Genomic DNA, 21,472 nt, shown 5'->3' with positions numbered 1-21,472 from the left:
TGTCCAAACTTTTGGTCTGTACTAAAGTTCCTCCAGTGCTTCCACCTTTACCCCTGTGGGATCTGAACCTGGTGTTATCGGCGCTTCAGAAACCGCCGTTTGAGAACATCAGGGAAATTCTCTTGTTGACTCTTTCTCAGAAAGTAGTCTTCCTAGTGGCCATTACATTGGCCAGGAGGGATTCGGAACTGGTAGCCTTGTCTTGAAAGTCTCCCTATCTTGTTATCCACAAGGATGAGGTGGGGTTGTGTCTCCGCAACCTTCTTTTCTACTGAAGGTGGTTTCGGCTTTTCACATCAATGAAGACGTGTTACCATCTCTGTGTCCTAAACCGACAAATCTTAAGGAGGTGGCCCTTCATTCCCGGGACGTTGGCCAGGCTCTAAGGGTATATTTGTCTGCCACGGCTCCCTTTCGGAAGTCAGACTCTCTGTTCGTTTCGGTAGCTGGTCCGAAAAAAGGTATGGCGGTTTTGTCGGTCACCATTTCTGTTTCAATATGTTTATTGAGTTTTGGGTAGACAAGAAAATATAACCCGCTTGAACGCCCTCGCAGGGGCTAGAGACATGTAAAGATTACCAAAGAGCAGTATCATTCACAATTATGACATAACATAGTGAGCAAGGGATGGTATAAAAAATTACTGTATAAAGTGCCCTATCCTCAAATTTGTCGCTGAAGGGGAGCGAAAAAAACGGTATTGGACAATGTAGTAGGGCTAGCCTGGCATCCCTTCAGACTGTTAGATGGAAGAGTGTCTGCAGCAAACCAAAAACCCTAGACCAGAACCCCACCAGTCTTGGGCAGGTTCGCCAGGTGTGTATAACGCTACCCCGCTGTCCACAGTTGCGAAAGCATCTATCGGTACTTCCTGGAAAGGTCTGAGCTGTGCGGGCCAGAACCCAGTACCATCGGAATAGGGCCTTATATGCTGCTTCTAGGGTATTTGTCTTGAACAAGCATTTTGCTACCATTTTCCAGGCTTTACTCCAGTGTTTTAGGCCTTTGGGGGCCTGGAGGTCCCTTTCCCATTGATCCCATATAAGAGAGGAATGCTGATGACCATTCAAGGATGCATCGATAGCCGAGATGAGGCTTGGGGTCCCAGGGGCATGCTGGTATGCGTGTTCAAAAAAAGTATTTTGAAATGGGTAAGTAAGGCAGTAATCCAGTATTTTAATTGAAGGAAACGATAATCCGCTATAGCCGGTGCATAGTGTGTTTCTCGGATGGTCTCCCAAGAGGGAAAGAAGCGGGAGGAAAGAAAGTTTTGAACCTGTGGGTAGCCATGTGAGGCCCACCAAGAGAATGCCTGGGACTCCTCCAGGCCTGGGGGGAAAAGGGGATTGTGGGTGATGGGGAGCAGAGGTAAAAAGGGGTACATCAAATTACCAGAGAAGCAAACTGAGTCCCAAATCTGCAGACCATGTAGCAGCACGGGGCTCAAAGAGGGGGGACATAATTTATGGGGAAGCTAGAGCAGGGCTTGGAGTGAGGACGAGTCGCAGTTGGGCACTTCAAGTAACACCCACAGAGGAACATCTGTGGTTGCGTGTAGCATGGTCAACGGGGAAATCTGCGCCGCTGTATAATACTTAGAGATATTGGGGACCTCCTTGTAGTCTATGGGTGTAAAGAGTGGATCTAGGGACTCTAGGGCATTTATGCGCCCAGATAAATTGGAGGATCCTGTTCTGCAAAAGGCGAAGCAAGAAAGTGGGCACTCTAACTGGCAGAGTGCGAAAGTAATAAAGAACTTTGGGCAGGATCGTCATTTTAGCTGCCGAGATCCTTCCTACCCACGAAAGGGTGGGAAATTGCCATTAATGCATAAGGGTGGTCACTGTACTCAACAGGGGGTAGTAATTGGCGGAGAACAAGGAGGAATAGGAAGGCGTTAGTTTGATGCCTAGATATTCAATCGAGTGTGATGCCCAACGATATGGGAAATGGTCTTGAAGACGCTGCACCAAATCCGTAGGGAGGTTGACGTTCAGCATCGTGATCTTGGAAGAGTTAATTTGAAGGCCAGAGAAGACTGAAAATCGGTCCAACACAAGTTGCAGCTTGGGAAGGGAGATGAGTGGGTTTGACAGGGTCAAAAGCGCATCATTTGTGAAAAAATTGGCCTTATACTGGATTCCAGCATAAGGGACTCCTGTAATGTCACCGTTGGCTCTGTTCGCCGCCGGCTCCAGCTCCACGATAAAAAGCGCTGGGGACAGCATTGCCTAGTACCCCGAAATATAGGAAATGGATTGGAAAAGAAGCCAGCATATTTTACAGATGCTGACGGTGAAGAATAGAGGGCTTGGATCCACGATAAAAGTGTGTCCCAAATCCCCACTGGGTCAGAACATATTGGAGGTAGTCCCAAGAGAGCGAATCAAACGCTTTGTAAATATCCAGTGAGAGCAAAAAGCCTGGGATTTTACACTGGTGGAGGATATGTAGAAGGTGGATTACTTTGCGGATGTTATCCCCTGCTTGACGACCGGGCACAAAACCCACCTGGTCCCTGTGAATGAGGACCTCAAGGTACCCGTTGACCCGTGTGCTCAGGATTTTCCCCAGGACCTTCAGGTCAACATTCAACATGGAGTTAGGACAAAAAGATTGTGGATCTGTGGACTCCTCAGATGACTTGGGGATCATAGAAATGTGAGTCTTAAGCGAGTCTGGCGAGGGCCATGCTCCATCACACCAGTTGAAATAAGAAGTCAGGTGGGGCGTGAGTAAGTTTGCAAATTTTTTATAATACAGACCGGTAAAGCCATCCGGGGACTTGAACAGCTTAAGGCACTTGAGAGGTTGGGCGACCTCCTGCTCAGAGATAGGGGTGTTTAAGGTGTCTTGGACGCCGCTGAGGACAGGGAAGGAAGACTAAACGTTTGGAAAAAGCTCTTGGCCTTGTCCAGATCAAAGGCAGCGGGTCTGCTGTATAGAGATGAGAGAAAGGAAGCAAAGCCAGAAACTATCTTGGATGGGTTTGAGGTGAATCCACCTACTCTCACCTGCAGCCAAACTGGCAAACATGGGTGCCCTACCGAGTTAAGTTTCCTGGCCAACATAGGACCAGGTTTGTTTGCACTACTATACAATTTATACTTGGTCCAGCGCAAAGCCTTTTCAGCCTGAGCGGAGGAGAGCAAGTCCAGCTCAGTGACCAGGTTGTCACGGGCCTTTCTATTTGTCACCGTTGGGTGAGCTTTCCAGGTCGCGTCTGCTACTTCTAGCAGGAAGGTTAACTCCTGTGTCTGTTGCTCTCTGGCTAGTTTCTTACGGGAAGCGATCTGAATCAAATGTCCCCTGACCGTCGCCTTGTGGGCTTCCCACAAGGAGACCGGAGACTCGACCAAGCCTGCATTTTCCATAAAGTAAGATTGGATGTGTGTTTGTACCTGTATACATGTATCCTAGATAGTCAAGAGGGTTTCGTTAATCCGCCAGAGATAAGCCGGGCGGGATAATGCAGCAAGGGTGATTCCAAGAACCAGAGGATCATGGTCAGACCACGGGGAGGTGGAAATAATAATCTTGTGCACCAATGGCAGAGAACTAAGTTGCAGAAACACATGATCTATTCTGCAAAAACTCTGATGGGGGTTCCCGAGAAGATGGGTGTTGCTCGCGCCACACGTCCACCAAGCCATATGATTGAAAAAGAGTGCACAGTGCTTGTTCTTGAGAGGCATCATGGAATGGAGGCACTTCCCTGGAGCTACATCTGTCTAGAGTAGAATTGAAGACAGTTTGAGTCTACCATTATAATTAACAGGCCCTTCTGGTGATCACTTGAAGCAAATGTGAAAAGAGCCTCTGCTGAAATGTATTAGGGGCATAATAGCCCACTAGGGTGACCTCTTGATCCCATAGGGTGCCCTGCAAGAGCAGATATCTACCCGTAGGGTCCGCTATTTCTATAGAGCAATTGAATGGGAGATTACTCCGAAATGCCATCAGCACCCCTCTGTGTTTCTTTGAAGCAGAGGCCGAGTAAAATACTGGATAATGGGAGGACAAATACTTGGGAGATGAGGATTTGGAGAACCTGGTTTCCTGTAGACAGACCACATCTATTGATTGAGATTTTAAGTGGCGGGAGACCTTTGATCGTTTGGGCGAGTTAAACCCATGGATATTCTGCGAAAATATTTTCAACATATTTTAAACCATCTTGGGGGAGAGACAGGACTCGTATAATCATAAAAAATTAAATGGGCCAGATACTCTGATCTCCTGATGAGGCTATCCGAGTCCAAGAGGAGAAGGAAAGAGAGGGGGAGAGAAGAGAAGGCGAGAGAGAGGAGAAACATAAGAGAAAATTGTGGTATTTGGTACACATAGTCACCACACTAGGTGGGCATTGCATCCTAACTTAGAATTAGAGTAACCGGGAAGAACAGCAGGTCTTATAACTAACAAATTTATGCAAAAATAACATTAGTGATTGTGATAGTCCTTGACGTTGGCCCTCAAAGAGGCTGCGCCGGTGTCACCAAAGATACTGTTCCCGCCCGACCTCCCAGGTGCCTGGAGCCAGGGCAAAAGGCAGTAATAAGGCCCAGGCTGAGACCCTAGATTTTGTCTGGGAGAACCTGAGAAAAAACATTTAGTCCTGGGAGGGCCAGTCCACTAGTAAGGCAACAGGCCACAGAGGAAGGTATAGGTAGACCTGCTAAACTGGACCTTAAAGCTATGAAAAAGATAAAAATAAAAACAAACAGAAAAAAAAGGGTAAAAGGTATACAGTCATTGCAACCAAGCTGAAGCCGAAATCTCAACAAGGGAATCCATATCTGGGGAGCAGGAAAGTCAGCTTCACAGAAGAGGAGTAGCAATCGGGCTCACCCGTGCAATGTTCATCTGGGGTCAGAGCGGGGGGATCTTGAAGAAGGTGGGGTGCCAGGGAGGGCCCGTTTACGACTGCAGAATGGTTCCCACACACGGCCCACATGCCTGGAGGAAGGGCCCCGGTTGTTGGAGGTATCCGGAGGAGGAAGCAGGTGTAGTGCTTCGAAGGTCGCCTGGGCCTCCTCCATGGTGTGAACAGTGTGGCTCCACCCTTGGTAGGCAAATGTGAGGCGGAAGGGGAAGCCTCAAGCGTACTTAATGTGGCGTTCCATCAGGACTGAGGTATACGGCTTCAACTGTCGCCTCTTTTACACCGTAGTGGGTGCCAGGTCCATGAAGAGTTAGTACTTGTGCCCTTGGAAGCATAAATCGGGCTTGTCACGTGCTGCTTTAAGGAGGGTTTCCTTGGTGCGAAAGAATGTGAACTTAATGTGAATGTCCCGTGGGGGACCCCTTCTTTCCTTGGCCCCAGAGCCCAGTGGATGCGATCAAACTCCATACGCTCTATCAGGATGCCTGGGACCAGTTCCTGGAACAGGGCCGTGGCAGTGGAGGTTAGGTCCTCAATAGTTTCTGGGAGGCTCCGCAGGCGGAGATTCCCCCATCTGGACCTGTTCTCATAATCCTCTAATTTCAGGAGGGCTGCATCCAGTTCCCTATGGAGATCCTGCAGGTCCTGTTCGTGATGATCTATCACTGTCTCCGCAGCATCCATTCTGTCCTCCAAAGCATTTGTGCAGCTGCCCAGCTCCCAGATCTCTTTCGTTAGGTGTTGGGCCAGCTTTGGGATGGCAGTAGACAGTTCACCCTGCAGCATGGTTTTAAAGCAAGCCAGCAAGTCAGCATCTCTCAATGTTGGTGTTGTGTAGGGCTGCTGGGCTCCATGTATGCTGTCCGTGTCTGAACAGGCCTCCAGCTCACCTGATAATGATGGGGGTGAGGGCTCCATGTCAGAGGCCTGTGTCTCCGGCAGGAGAGTCTGGCGGGAAGGCCGCGGGATTCGTGTGTGCGGCTTGCCTCATTGTGGAGCTCCATGTTGTGCCCGTTCTGCGTCCCATGCGATCTGTGGGAATTCCAAAGGATGTTATGCCCGTGGAACTCGGGAAGGAGCGGCGGTATCACTGCCATCGTGGTTGGTGATGGAGGAGCGTGACTAGCTTGCGGCCATCTTGGTACGCTGCTCACGATCGCTCGTCAGCCACCATTTCTAGGTGGATCAGACATATTGTGGTACAGGCCTATGCCTTGAAGGGGCAGGTTCCCCTCTTTCCTGTCACGGCCCATTTCACCAGGGCAATTGGAACCTCTTGGGCTTTCCGATATCAAGCATCAGTCGCTCAAGTGTGTGAGGCTGTGACTTAGTCGTCGGTTCACACTTTTACCAAATTCTACAAAGTGGATGTAAGCGCATCTTCTGATGCCTGCTTTGGCTGCAAAGTTTTGCAGGCAGCCCTGTAATGTTGCAGTTCTGCACTCTTTACTCTGTTTTTAAAAATACAGTTACTTTTGAGTATAATGTACTGTTGCATTGTTGACCGCAAGTTCTGATGCGGCTAGATAAGAGGGTGACTCCTCTGTTAGGGGGAACTTCTGTTTGTGGGTGAAGTTTTTATGCTGTTCCCACCCCTCGTTATGACACTGCTTGGAGACGTTCCTATGGTCAAGATTAATGGAGCTGTGCCAGTCAGTGAACGAAGAGAAAATAGGATTTTTGTACTCACCGTAAAATCCTTTTCTCTGAAGTTCACTGACTAACACAGCACCCTCCCCTCCTATTGTTTTACGTTATACTGCTTATTGACGTACTGAGCTGCAGGAGGCAGACTGAGGGGTTATTACCAGAGGGACCGCCCCCTGGGCGGATCTGTAAAGTTCTGTTTTTTCACATGTATAACATGTTCTGCCTAGTCCTCTCCTGAAGGTAGCGTAATAACCCTATGGTCAAGATTAATGGAGCTGTGTCAGTCAGTGAACTTTCAGAGAAAAGGATTTTACGGTGAGTACAAAAATCCTATTTTTTTTAATGGACAGTTTCATTAAATGGGTTTCTTTATATAGTTAATATTTTGCCCACACAAGGCTGGAAAGTCAGATGAGTAGTCCTTTCCTTTTATTTTTTACTTTGTACAGGATAACCTTGAATACATGAAATGGAAGAAAGAGCGCGAACAAATTGATTTTGACCGTGTGGCACGGCATAAGAATTCAAAAGGAGAATGGCGCCGTCCCTGGGATATGGAAAAGACAGATGAAATGTAAGAGCCAGATTTTAATCTCTCGGTGTAATCATATACCAAGATATTTAACCACTTGCCACACAGGCCAATTCTGACACTTTTCTGACACTTTTCTCCTACATGTAAAAATCATCATTTTTTTTGCTAGAAAATTACTCAGAAACCCTAACCGTTTTTTTATCAGAGACCCTAGGGAATAAAATGATGGTTGTTGCAACTTTTTATCACTAGACTACGTAACAGTTTTGAAAACATATGTACAGTGGCTTAATATTTTTGTCATGGTTTTGTCCTTTGACTTAAAGCTGTCTATGTGCATTTTCCATGGTCAGTGCTCTAATGTGTGCAGGTGTATATGCATAGATTATATAAAATATACAGTTAGTGTATGTTCACCCACATACATTGTAATGTCAGTAGCTTTGCTTTTACATTCTTTCAATGTGGACAGTCTCAAATCAAGGTCTTTTGCACAGGTAATGTCTTCACAACAGTTTACAAATTCAAAAATGCTTCGACCATCTTTTATGTAATTTGCAATATCACATCCAACATAAACCGTTTTTTTCCACAGCTAACAAAAAAATTGTTAAAATACATCCTAGTCTGCCCTGCATTATCTACACAAAAAATCTTTTTTAAATAAGGACAATGTGCCTTGTGCCTAGATCCCCCAAAACAGTAGTTCCCAAAATCTGAGAGTTCTGAGAGACCATAGTGAAGGTAGTTTTCTATTACCTAAAGAATGATAACAGCAGTGGCCTAAGTACCGTATATACTGGAGTATAAGCCGAGATTTTCAGCCTCTTTTTTGAGGCTGAAAGTGCCCCCCTCGGCTTATACTCGAGTCATCGCCGTCTGCCTGCCCGATCAGCGTGTCGAGCAGACAGACGGCGGCCATTCTACTATTCAAAAGCCGCGCCTCCCTGTCTGTGATAGGCGGAACACTCAATTTCCCAGCAGTCAGTGGTCCGCCTATCACGGACATCCGCTCATCCTCATACTACGGACGAGGATGAGAGGATGTCCGTGATAGGCGGAACACAGACTGCTGGGAAATTGAGTGTTCTGCCTATCACAGACGGAGGCGCGGCTTTTGAACAGTGGAATGGCCGCCGAGGCGCCGACGCCGTCTGTCAGACGAGAAGAGCGGCGATCCTGGCATGGCAGAAGCACGCAGGCTCGGGACACAGGTAGGCTGGACACACAAGGCTGCACACACAGGGATGGACGGACACACAGGGATGGACGGACACACAGGGATGGACGGACACACAGGGATGGACGGACACACAGGGATGGACGGACACACAGGGATGGATGGACACACAGGGATGGACGGACACACAGGGATGGACAGGCATGTCTCACCCTCGGCTTATACACGAGTCAATAAGTTTCCCAGTTTTTTTGTGGTAAATTGGGGGCCTCGGCTTATATTCGGGTCGGCCTATACTCGAGTATATACGGTACCTCTAATTACTCCAGTTTTTAAGGTACATGCAGCCCATTGTTTCTGTCTTCATATATCTAACACAAATTTAGACCATTCCACTAAGGCAGTGGAAAGTTCAATGATGGCTTGTAATGTGCATTAACCTATACTCAACAATGCAAGGAGCAGTGTTCTAACATAAGTGACCTAATGCAACCTATCAGTTTTCAGTTTAGTTAGAGTGGGTCCAGGGGAAAGATTTCAACAATATGGTTGGGATCCACCCACAACCCTGGACCAACACCTGGCTCAGTCTTTCAGCAATGTGCTAAGAGCCTGAGCCCACCGCTCCCGCCCCTTCCACAGTCCAGTGCTCCAGTGAGCATGTGGGGTGAGTGGGCAAAGCAGAGAGCAGTGACTGCCAGTCACCACCTCTCTGCTTACGGAGCTCTGAGAAACGTGTCATTAGCTGTGGTTATTCACTTGGTTCTCAGTCATAGAGTCGGTGGGAGACAGATGCAGCATTGGACTGATGCTGCATCCACCTAGGTAAGAATGATTCTTGAAAAAAAAAAAACTACTTCTCTTAACTCTGATTCTATTGTACATAATGTCCTGATGTCTGTTAAGTTCCTTTCTCTGAATGTTCATTGGGAGACACAGTAGTCCTTTGGGGTATATAAGCTCTGCCTTTAACAGAGCTTACACCCTGAACAAAAGCAAAAGGTTGTGGTCCTTCCCTTGTCTTTGCCCCACTGCACACAAAGAGAAATGTTTAGGTTTGACTTAATGTTCTAAGAGGTAAAACATCTTTAGGCCCTGAGTACCTGGGTTTTTTACCCCAGGGGAATCTCCTTGATTCTGTACATAGATAATTTGCTCATCAGGAGACTTTGTTTAGCCTGTACACCCTGCGGTGCTTCAGCTTACTCATACATTTCTACAGGTCCTACCTTCACCACAACCAATGCTTCCCAAGGATAATTTAAATAGACCATGTTGTCAGACTATTTTAACAAACATTTCCTCATAAGAATATATCTACATAAATTGTGCCTTAATGTTTTTATGCATGTTATTTACCTGTAAAAGCCTCCCTTATGTAGACATCCAAATGATCTGAGACTGCTGCTGTGCACTGCAATCTGTTATTCAATGTCAACAGCCCCAGTGAACGCAAAGCTGTCACTCAAATAATACACTATGGTATTCCCCTTTGTTCCTCCCTAGCTATGATCAGAGGGATGAAGAAGCTAGGCCTGCTTAGAGTGTAATTAGACACTCAAATTAGAGGAGAGGACTAGGACATGCAAGGAGGTTGGGATTGTGCTTGAGAACTAACTTTAGGGTAGTAAAAATGTCTAGTAAGTTCAAAGCCACATTGCAAGTGAATCATATTTCATAGCACAGGACACAGGATCTGTAGTCATTGACCATGGGTTAATATGGGCCCGCTACCTTCAGGTGATTGAACATTGGTGGGCTTTCATGGGAACACACTAAAATCCCCTCCCCCCTTTAATAAACCCCACATACTCCATATGACTCCAGGTTTTTCTGCTAGGGTCCTTAAGCCATTGACCTCTTTTCCTCTGGAAATAATCTACACCAGGGGTAGGCAACCCCTGGCACTGTTGCCACAAGCAGCATGCAAAGCCTCTTTTGCCGACACTTAACTCCCTCACCATCAGCAGGGCCACGCATGGAAGTATCAGTGAGACACTAATGCATTCCAATTTCCGAATTCCCCACGCCGCACTTGCACTGAGGGGGAGACACTGTGCCCCCACACATTGTAAAAGATGGGAAACATTGCTTGGTTCTCTAATTTTATGTAGCTGCAATCGTCAGCTTTTGCGACGGGGAAGAGATTGGGTGCAGTACTACTGGGGGGGGGGGGGGGTTTCCAGGAGGAGGAGGAGAGGACTGTCTTGGCCACTGCTAAAGTCAATCACAGTCCTGCTAGCCCATCCACTGTCTGGAGGAAGTTGACTCACTTGTTTGCCACTACCAATATCAGAAAGAAGGGATTTCACACTGCGTTTGAAAACGACAATCAGGTGACAGCTTGTGGAATTACTGTTGAGCTTCTGGGAACTTTGTTGAAATTATTCCTGAACATTTGCGTTGCTTACTACTGAACCCCTGCACTCTGTGTCCCTTTAAGCCACAGCCAGTATGAAAATTACACCCAACCACTTTTTTCAACTGCGGGGGCCCAACTTATGATCCTGCACACAGGCCCACTGCTTTCAGAAAATGCCTCTGACCTCAGCTCATTGCGCATCCATTCCATATGCTGGTATGTGACATCACGTACATCACATACAAGCACATTGGCTGAATGCGAGAGGTGGATCAGCAGGATGACTGTGCCAGGACAGATGTGTCTCATCTCTGCTTCCTTTCACCACTCAAGATATCATGCATATCATAGGTGAGAAGAGGGTACAGCAATGGAGCAGATGAGCAGGAGGGTACAGCGGTGGGGAAAATGAGCAGGAGGGGTTCAAAGGTGGAACAGAAGGGTACAGCAGTGGGCCAGGTGAGCAGGGGGGTTCCATGTTGGGGCAGATGAGAAGGGGGTTCAGTGTTGGGGCAGAAAAGCAGGGGGGTAGAGCAGTGGGGCAGATGTGAAAGGAAATGTATTGGTGGGACAAATGAGCAGGAGGTTACAGTGGTGGGGCAGGAGAGCAGGGGGGAACGGTGGCGGGGCAGGAGAGCAGGGGGGGAACGGTGGCGGGGCAGGAGAGCAGGGGGGAACGGCGGTGGGGCAGGAGAGCAGGGGGGAACGGCGGTGGGGCAGGAGAGCAGGGGGGAACGGCTGTAGGGCAGGAGAGCAGGGGGGAACGGCTGTAGGGCAGGAGAGCAGGGGGGAACGGCTGTAGGGCAGGAGAGCAGGGGGGAACGGCTGTAGGGCAGGAGAGCAGGGGGGAACGGCTGTAGGGCAGGAGAGCAGGGGGGAACGGCTGTAGGGCAGGAGAGCAGGGGGGAACGGCTGTAGGGCAGGAGAGCAGGGGGGAACGGCTGTAGGGCAGGAGAGCAGGGGGGAACGGCTGTAGGGCAGGAGAGCAGGGGGGAACAGTGGTGGGGCAGGAGAGCAGGGGGAACTGAGGTGAGACAGATGTGCCGGAGATACATTGGTGGAGCAGATAAAAAAAGTAAGTTACAGTTGTGCAGCAGATTGGTTCACTGTTAGGACAGATGAGAAGGTGATTCAGTAGTGAGACAGAAGAGCATGGGGATACAGCGGTGAAGCAGATGTGGATGGAGGTACATTGATGGGGCAGATGAGAAGGTTACAGTGGGGGGACAGAAAAGCAAGGGGGGGGTACAGTGGTGGGGCAGATGTGCAGGAGGTACAGTGATGGCAGGGATTAGAAGGCGGTTCAGCGGTGGGGCAGAAAAGCGGGGGGGTACAGTGATGGGGCAGTTGAGCAGGGAGGGTTCAGTGTTGGGCCAGATGAGAAGGGAGTTACAGTGGTGAGAAAGATGAGCAGGGGGGTTCAGTGTTGGGTCAGAGGAGAAAGGATGTTCATTGGTGGGTCAGATGAGTAGGGGGTTACAGCGGTGGGGCAGGGGGTGCAGAGGAGAAACACACATGAGCAGTGGGATACAGTGGTGGGACAGAAGAGCAGGGGGAACAGAGGTGGGACAGATGTGCAGGAGGTACAGTCGTGGGGCAGATGAGAGAGAGGGTTACAGTGGTTGGGCAGATGAGCAGATAAGTTCAGTGTTAGGACAGATGAGAAGATGGTTCAGTGGTGGAGCAGATATGCATGTAGGTACAGTGCAAGAGCAGATGAGAAAGGGCAACATTGGTGGGGCAGATGTATAAGGGGTTACAGTGATGGGACAGGTGAGAAAGGGGGTACATTGGTGGGGCAGAGGGATTACAGTGGTGGAGCAGATGAGCAGGGTAGTACAGTGGTGGGGCAGATGTGCAGGGGGTTACAGTGGTGGGGCAGATGAGCAGGGGGGTACGGTGTGAAACAGATTTGCAGGGGGGGCAGTGGTCTGAAATGTGGAGTTGCAGGACTTGGGGCTGATTTTAGGCGTAAAAGTGCAGGATGTTAATTTCTCACTACTAAAGTTGTTTACAGCATTTACTTTATAAAAAATCATTTTTGGAATTGAGATTTCTTTTTTTTTGCTATAAAATCGGCACACTCAATTTCTTTGAAAACATTTTTCAGCACACTGTGCTCAAAAAGTTGCCTACTCCTGATCTACACCAATCCTTTTTACTTTTCTTCGCTACTTTAAATGACACCTCTATCAAGATTAAACTGCTTACTTCCTTATGGCTCACTAGGAGTTTTTGGATCAGCTGCCTTCAATGTACATCTTGAGAACCTTACCTGGACCCCGCATCAGTGATGCAAGCCTGTAACATTTGCTTCAGGCACTGGTCCTGCTTTTGTTGCTTGCCTTCACACTTAGTACAGTGAGTGTAGTTAGCCACAGGGTGCTATACATGTCCAGGGTCATGCTTCATTTCTAAGGGACCCAGACCATGAGACCCCTTTAGGGGTATGCCAAATGTGAGTGGTGAAGTTTGGTTCTCCCTGAGAACCCGCAGCATAGATAAGGTAAGACAGTAATTGTGACGATGTCCTGTTTTTACATTTGAATGTTTGCTTCACCCAGTGTGTTATCTACCTCTGTAAATGTCTCCACAAACAACTATTTTGAATTTGGTGGAATTTTCACATGCAACATTGATGCTTGGCTGGTGACGTAGTTGCAGATGCCTTTGGGCTGATGCACTTCCATCCACCATTTCCACTGAGAACTCAAGAAGCATCTCTGCTCATCGCTACTTGCTTTTCCAGAGACACAGAACATTAGTCAACACCTGGGTTTATAGCAGCTTCCTTCCTGGACCCTCTCATTCCGCATCTATTGCATGAATACCCCACAGGGAATCCCCTAATTTATCAATGGCAGAGAGCAGATGCAGACAGCACCAATGAAAACCAGCAAAACATTCAGGGTGATAGCTGTTCCCCTGCATTGGACCAAGGTCCTACATTAACATGACTCCTTTCCTCTAATTTTAGCTCCCTCTCAATTACCTATTTGTCTAAAGCAGATTTTACTCCAGCTATGTCTGATTTTGGATTTGGGAAACTCGCTGCCCTTCTGGAACCTTTGGTCTCCAGGGCCCAAAAGCACTCTTCTGCCTCTCCACCTCAGGATTATGACCCTGATCCTCCTAACATCTTTAAGCAAGATATTAAGGAGGAAGAGGTGGATGCAGAAGATAATCCTGCAGAGTAATTTTCACATTCTGTATATTTGAGGCACAAGCTAAGGCTTCCCACTATTTCCTTTCTACCGTGAACTCATTTATTGATTCGGTGCATAGTAGACTGTCAGACAAACCAGGCATCCCTGAATTCACTTCTGCATGAGAAATCTAGACCTCTAGAATTTAGAGCACTGGATAAACCAAATGAAGGCCCATGTTACTGCACATTCCCTGAAACAGGATTCCTTTACAACCCTATCTGCAGCAGTGTCATATATTGCAGGTGCCTTAGCAGAGGTCCATATTCATGTTGGCTAGGTCCGCAGCATTAACAAACTCTACTAGAAGGGCCCTATGGCTAAAAACCTGGCCCAGGGACACAACATCAAAAAATAGGCTTTGTAGCATTGCCTATGCAGGGAATTTGTGGTTTGGTTCAGAACTAGAATTCATTCTTGACCGAACGGCCAATAAAAATAAATCGTTTCCGATCAAGAAGAAGCAGGTGCAGACCCATAAGTGTTTTTTTTTCGGCTTCAGAAAGAACAGCAGGAAGATGAAAAAGGAAGCCATGGTCTTTCCAGAAGCCCAAAGGTAGGAGTGGAGTGCTCTAAAATCCTCCTGTGACTTCCGGAAAATCACAGCGACTCCTTCCTCCCAGTTGGAGGAAGGTTCCAGGAGTTTCTTCTGCAGTGAAGAGGCATTACACCAAACCAATTTATTCTAAATATACTCTCCCAGGGATATGTGATCAAATTCATGGAAGAACCTCTAAAAATATCCTTGGTGACAAACGCCCCAAGGGATCCAGCCAGGGCTCACCCCATTAAGTCCCTAATCCAGTCATTGTTTCAGTCCCTACAAGGGAGTTCTTTCAAGGGTTCTTGCACATATTCCTCGTTCAGATACCTTTAGGAAAGTTCCATCTCATCCCAAATCTCAAGATGCTAAATCTATCAGTAGAGTACAGAAGATTTTCGATCGATTTTCTCAAAAAGCAGAGCTCTTCATTGCTTAGCTGGAAGTATTCTAAGATGGGCAGAGCTCCATATTCTATCCTTGTCTGTGGTACATCTAAAAGGGACTATAAACAGGGTAGCAGACTTCCTCCACAGAATTCAGATGTACGAGACAGAGTGGCATTTGAACCCAGAAATTGTCCATATGATTGTGAAAAATTGAGTCAGCCAAAAGTGGATCTTTTTGCGACTCTGAGGTTAGATGCTCTAGCGCATGACTGTAATTTTTGCCTCTGTTATACTTTTCCCTCTTTTCAGCTTATCCCTCAGGTCACAAGGAAAATCCAGAAGGAGGATAATGACAGTAATCCTCATCACTCCATTTTGGCCCAAGAGAGCTTGGTTTTCATCCCTTCTCCAGATGCAACTCAAACTGTATTGGCACCTTCCGTTGAGGTAAAACCTGCTGATATAAGGTCCCTTACTTCACCAGAAAGTAGCAAAGCTAAAGCTCACAGCTTGACTGCTGAAGAGCAGCTCCTAAGGAAGAAAGGATTTCTCTTTCGTTCATTGACAGACACAGCTCCTTTAAATCTTGACCGTAGGGTTATCACGCCACCTTCAGGAGAGGACTAGGCAGCACATGTAAGAACAGCAGAACTGCATAGCTCCGCCCAGGGGGCGGTCCCTCTGGCTATAACCCCTCAGCCTGCTTCCTGCAGCTTAGTTTTTTTCTGCTTAGTGAAGGAGAAGAAAGAGAGAAATTCGCCCTGGGACTTTAGATGAGGTGAGCACCACTAACACCAGACCTTATCTTGTTTTCTATAGTGAAGGAGAAGGACCTAGGCTCCCTGAAGGGACCAGGGGATTTTTGGATTTTCCCGCAAGATTTTGATCCTGTGATATATCAACAGCCGGCTGGGTTACAGGCTGGATAATATAGATCCTTGTAGTCTCCCCAGCTTGGCCATCAAGCGTGAGTAGGCCCTAGCTACGCGCTGGGTCAGCCACGACATGCCCATCTGATCCAGGGGTGGCCGGGAAGCTATATGCTCCGGGGCACACATATGACTGGGCTACTGCTGTCTGTGTCACAGTGTGCCGTGGCCTACAGCCACCCCGTACTGCTCGGGTGATGGGTCTGTCCATGGAATGCGGCTAGCAGTCCCTGCAAGAGGGGTAAGTATGGTTCCACCTGTCTTGGCAGGATGGAGCAGCTAGGCATTCCCTGGGAGGTCGACTAGGGGGTCTCTCACTCTTCATTTCTTCTCTCCCTGTCCCTCCCCTCCTCCCCATGCTATGGGCCGCTGTGTGACTGGGCACATGAGGATGCGGTGCACGTACCTGGCGGGGATCCTCCGGGAGGGGCTCGGTCCTGGCAGGGGGCTGCGCTGGGTGTTGGAGGTCCGCTTGTCCTCTTCCTTGTTTCTGGGCCACGGTGGGGTGTTTGTGCTGTGTGTGACGTGGGGAGGTTGCCGCGCGCTCAGCGGCCATTTTCCTGGGGCTGCAGCCATTTTTTTTGTAGCCACAGCCAGTTTTTTGCCTAGATCGGCAGTCATTTTCTTGGCGCCCTCAGACATTTTTGCTGATGCGGCTGGCGGACATTTTCTAGTAGCCTCAGGTAGTTTTGCCTCCAGCGCTGGGTGCTTATTTCCTTCTATAACAGTGAGCTTTTACGCAGAAACCTCATGGATGACACAGGGGAGAGCAGACAGCATCAGCACAGCGCAGTACCTGGGTCAGGGTGGTGGTGGCTGGTGCTTCTTCCCCAGACATCCCTGTTATTGCAACTGGTTCCCCTGCACCTGCGGTGCCTATGGACGCTCTGTGTGCGGTCCTGGAGGCCTTTGTTGCCAGGGTGGAAGTGGCTTGCAGGCTCAAGGGGCTAAAAAAGGGCCCCTCCCCCACCTTCTTCTGGGGAAAGCTCTGATTCAGACTCAGGCCCCGCTGCGACAGGCGGCCCCTGTTCTGATAAATCAGAGGATGCCAACCAGGACCGTTCGGACAGTGAGGATGACTCCGGGTCAGTGCAGGAAAAGACGCTAGTAGGGGCACTTATTACAGTGGTGCGGAATACCCTAAAACTGGAGAATATGGCGACGTCATCTACAGGGGCCGTCGGTCCCTTTCGGGTACCACAAGCCGGCCCGCATGGCTAAGGTGTTTCCTTACCCAACTTATTTTGATACGTTTATTTACAAGAAGTGGGGAAAACTGCAACGGGCCTTTTCAGTCCCGAAACGCATGGCGGTGCGTTACCCCTTTGAGGAGAGTTTCCTGAAAAAATTTACATTAATTGTTGACCCCCCAGTATCCAGGTTAAATAAGGTAACCACGATTCCAGTGGAAGGGACTCCTGCTTTCAAGGACCGACATAAGGACCAAGGTGGTTGCCTGGTCCATGTTTACGGTGGTGGGCTCAGCACTGCGGCCAGTGTTAGCCATGGCCCTGGTGTCGCAGATGCTTACTGAATGGGCAAAATTGTTGCACCGTGAGTTGGAGAAGCAACAGGCTTCCCCGGTCTGCGTGGAGCTGGCGCACCAGTTGGTGTAGGGCCTTAAGGATGTCTGTGATGCAGCCTTAGATACGGCCCCCTTGCTCTCTAGAGCCTCTATCAGCAGTAGTGCTATGTCGCCTGATTTGGCTGAAATACTAGTCTGCGGACCAGACATCTAAGAAAGCACTGCCGGACTTGCCCTTCCAGGGAGAGAGGCTGTTTGGTGCCTCGCTGGATGATATTAAGAACGTTACTGGGGGTAAGAGTACGTTGCTTCCACAGTCCAGAAAAAAAAGAAGGAACCACGCTGTAGGCAAGGGCCCTCCTTTTCCACTCAGAAGCAGATTTTTCATCCGCCCAGGTCGGCAGATGAGCGTCCACAGTCCGACAAGATGCCTGCTGAGGGACAAACGCGTCCCTGGTTTTGCAAGTCTGTGAGCAAGTCTGTTACCGCATGAAGGTTTGCCCCCGACTCTCGGGTGGGGGGTCGCCTTCGGGAGTTTGCAGCCCAGTGGACCTCCCTACTTTGCGACCAGTGGGTCTGCAAACTGGTTTCATCAGGATGCAAGATAGTTTCTTTCTTGTTCGCCAAACAGATTTTTTGCCTCCAACCTTCTTCATCTGCTTCCAGCTCGTCGGGAGGCCCTGTTTGGGGCAGAACAGGACCTGCTACTGGACGGGGTGATAGTACCTGTACCGACGGATGGAAAGGTTTCAGGGATTCTACTCCAATCTGTTTGTAGTCCTGAAGAAAGAAGGAGTCTGTCCGGTTCTGGACCTCAAGGCCTTCAACAGCTTTGTGAAGGTACAAAGGTTCAGGATGTAATCAGTTCTCTCAGCGGTCGCTGCACTCCATCAGGAGGATTTTTTTTGGCATCCATGGACATCAAGGATGCATACTTGCATGTCCCTATATGCACCAACATCAGAGATTTCTGCGATTTGCGGTCAGGGCCGAGCACTACCAATTTGTAGCTCTCCCTTTTGGCCTGGCGTCGGCACCGAGAGTCTTCACCAAGGTGAAGCCTCAATTTTGGCTTTGCTAAGGCAGCGAGGGATCGCAATCGTGGGTTACATGAACGCCCTTCTTCTGCGAGCCACTTCCGCCTCAGAATTAAGGGAGGATGTGGCAATCACTGTGCAAACTCTTCGGTAGTCTTGCAAAAGGAGATCCTGTCAAAATGGGACAAATCTCCGTTGTCCCTGGATTGTCAAATTCGGGTGAGCCAGCTAGTCGGGGATTCCCTGCTTTGGTGGCTGAAGTCACTGGCCCTTCAGTCTGGGAAGTCGTTCCTTCCTCTTTATTGGATGGTGATCACAACAGACACCAGCCTGACTGTTTTGGGGGGGGGGAATTTGGGGTGTACAGTCAGCCCAGGGTCGCTGGACCCAGAAAGAATCCTGCCTGACGATCAACGTGCTGGAATCAGACGGTGCCTCTCCACATGGTCGCAGAGGCTGCAGGGGCGTCCGGTCAGGATCCAGTCGGACAACACCACGGCGGTGGCGTATATCAACCATCAAGGAGGAACAAGGAGCTCGGCTGCAGCACTGGAGGTCGCTCACATCCTGCGGTGGGCACAGCGGCACGTGTCGGCCGTGTACACTCCAGGCGTAGAAAACTGGCAAGCGGACTACTTACTACTTCAGATGCTGGACCAAGGGGAATGGTCGCTACATCCGGATGTATTTCGGCTCCTTTGCCTAAGGTGGGCCATGCCAGATGTAGATCTCCTGGCTTCTTGACTCAATCAGAAGGTACAGAGGTTTGTGGCCAGGTCAAAGGATCCCTGGGCAGACACGGCATATGCGTTGGTGGCTCCATGGGAACATTATCGGCTGATTTAGGCCGAGGGGATTCCAGTAATTCTGATTGCCCCAGATTGACGTCGGCGTCCGTGTTACGTCGACATAGTACGAATGGTGGCGGATGTTCCTTGGTGACTGCCAATGTGAGAGGACCTTCTGTCCCAAGGTCCAATACTTCATCCTGCTTTACCGTCACTGGCTTTAACGGCATGGCTGTTGAAAGCCAGGTGCTAGGGGACTAAAGTCTGTAAGATTCGGTAATATCCACTATGCTGAGTGCACGGAAGTCATCTTCACGGAAGATTTATCATCATACGTGGAAGGTCTACATCTCCATGTGTGAGAAGATGGGGTGGTGTCCGCGCACATACTCAGTTTCCAGAATCCTGCTGTTTTTGCAGCGAGGAGTGGGTCAGAAACTTACCTTAGGGGCAGATATCAGCTTTGGTTGTGTTTTTTCAGCAACCCTTGGCAACTCATTCATTGATGAGTACGTTTGTTCAGGGGGTTTGACATGTGGCCCCTCCGGTTCGACCACCACTGCCTCCAAGGGATTCGAATCTGGGACTCTCGTGCTTCAGAAACCACCGTTTGAAAACATTTGGGAGTTCCCATTATTGACACTCTCAGAAAGTAGTCCTTCTAGTGGCTATTACATCTGCCAGGAGGGTTTCTGAGTTGGTGGACTTGTCTTGCAAGTCTTCCTACTTGATCCTCCACAAAAAATCCTCCATAAAGCAGTGCTGCGTCAGTAGCCATTGTTTCGGCCTTTCATCTAAATGAGGACATTGTGCTTCCGTCCTTATGTCCTCGGCCAACACACCCCAAAGAGGTGGCTTTGCATTCCTTGGATGTGGTCCGGGCTCTGTGGGTATATCTGTCTGCTACGGCTCCTTTTTCGGAGATCAGACTCGCTGTTTGTATCGGTGGCTGGTCCGAAGAAGGGACTGGCAGTCTCATCGGCTACTATCTCTCGGTGGATCAGACAGATTGTGGTTCAGGCGTATGGCATAACAGGACGGGCACCCCCCTTTCCTGTCATGGCACATTCTACCAGGGCAATTTGTGCCTCTCGGGCTTTCCGACATCAAGCGTCCATTTCCCAGGTGTGTAAGGCAGCGACATGGTTGTCCGTTCACACTTTCACAAAATTTTACAAGGTTGATGTGAGCGCATCTTCGGATGCTCTTCGGCCGCAAGGTTCTGCAGGCGGCTGTTGAAGGTTGCAGTTCCTCTGTTGAGGAGCTTTGGTTGTTATGGGTGGAGTTATTTTCTTGCTGTTCCCACCCCTCATTTCTTTGACACTGCTTAGGGACGTCCTGAAGGTCAAGATGAAGATGCTGTCCGTCGATGAACAAAAGAGAAAATAGGATTTTCGTACTCACCGTTAAATCCTTTTCTCTAAAGTTCATTGCCGGACACAGCACCCACCCCTCCTATTTATATTTGTACTGCTTTTGACGAACTGAGCTGCCGGATGCAGTGTGAGGGGTTATAGCCAGTAGGATCGCCCCCTGGGCGGTACTGTGCAAGTGTTGCTGTTTTTAACACTTTCTGCCTAGTCCTCTCCATATAACCCTAAGGTCAAGATGAAGATGCTGTGTCCGTCAATGAACTTCAGAGATAAGGATTTTACGATGAGTACAAAAATCCTGTTTTCTTCTATTTTGGAATTCCTGCAAGAAGGAGCAGATAAGGGCTTTGAAGTCAGTACCCTCAATGTTCAGGTTGCCGCGCTGTGGGTATTTTTGGAAAAATCAATCTCATCAGAACCCCTAGTGATCAGGTTCTTCAAGGCCTTCACCCGGTTCAAACCAGTAGTGTTCAGAAGCTGTCCAAAGTGGGACTTCGGTTGTTCTACAGGCCCTGACCAGGGAACCATTTGAACCTATTATTTTAGCCTCCCTGAGACAAATTACTTTGAAAACTGTTTTTTTTAATTGCTATGACAGCTCGAAGGATTAGTGAGCTTCAAGCCTTTTCAATCAGGGATCCATTTTTTTTCTATCTTTTCAGACCGAATTGTTCTGAAGACAAATCCTAATTTTTTTACCGAAGGTCGCTTTGGTCCAAAATCAAGCTCAGGAGATGAAACTCCCTACATTTTGCTCTGATCCATCGGGAAAGAAGGAAGAAGAATTCCATACCTTGGATGTTAAGAGAGCAGTCTTGAGTTACCTGGAAGCCACTAAGGACAAGCTACCAGAGGAATCGGTGCCAGATGGTTGAGAATGGCGATCATAGAGGCCTATTCCCTTTCAGGCCAGTAAAGTCTAGTTGGTATTTCAGGCTCATTCTACAAGCGCTTTGGCGGTGAGCTGGGCAGAAAGAGCTGGTGCCACCCCTGAACAGATCTGTAAAGCAGCTACATGGACAAGTCTGATGACCTTTACCGGTCATTATAGGTTAGACCTCCTGATGGCTGG

General features: G+C 48.7%; 1 protein-coding gene across 11 annotated transcripts in view; it reads left to right on the top strand.

Moving 5' to 3' along the window:
- CCDC9B (coiled-coil domain containing 9B) overlaps window positions 1-21,472 on the top strand; it is a 354,785-nt gene that overhangs the window by 216,256 nt on the left and 117,057 nt on the right. For 9 of the 11 annotated variants that reach the window (XR_013264895.1, XR_013264896.1, XM_077464872.1 and 6 more), the window contains one exon: window positions 6,985-7,109. The exons of the other annotated variants lie outside the window; for them this stretch is intronic. Coding sequence is in view for 7 of the 9 variants with exons in the window: in XM_077464872.1 (XP_077320998.1) it covers window positions 6,985-7,109 (125 nt within the window). In the remaining 2 variants the exon portion in view is untranslated. The remainder of the gene's footprint in view (window positions 1-6,984; window positions 7,110-21,472) is intronic. 11 annotated transcript variants of the gene reach the window in all.

The sequence above is a fragment of the Lithobates pipiens genome, unplaced genomic scaffold (genome assembly GCF_037356315.1).
Source record: "Lithobates pipiens isolate NorthernLeopardFrog02 unplaced genomic scaffold, aLitPip1_a1.2 Scaffold_30, whole genome shotgun sequence".
In the NCBI taxonomy this organism is placed as follows: domain Eukaryota; kingdom Metazoa; phylum Chordata; class Amphibia; order Anura; family Ranidae; genus Lithobates; species Lithobates pipiens.
The sequence above is the reverse complement of the archived record's forward strand: the minus strand, read 5'-3'. Positions and strand labels throughout refer to the sequence as shown.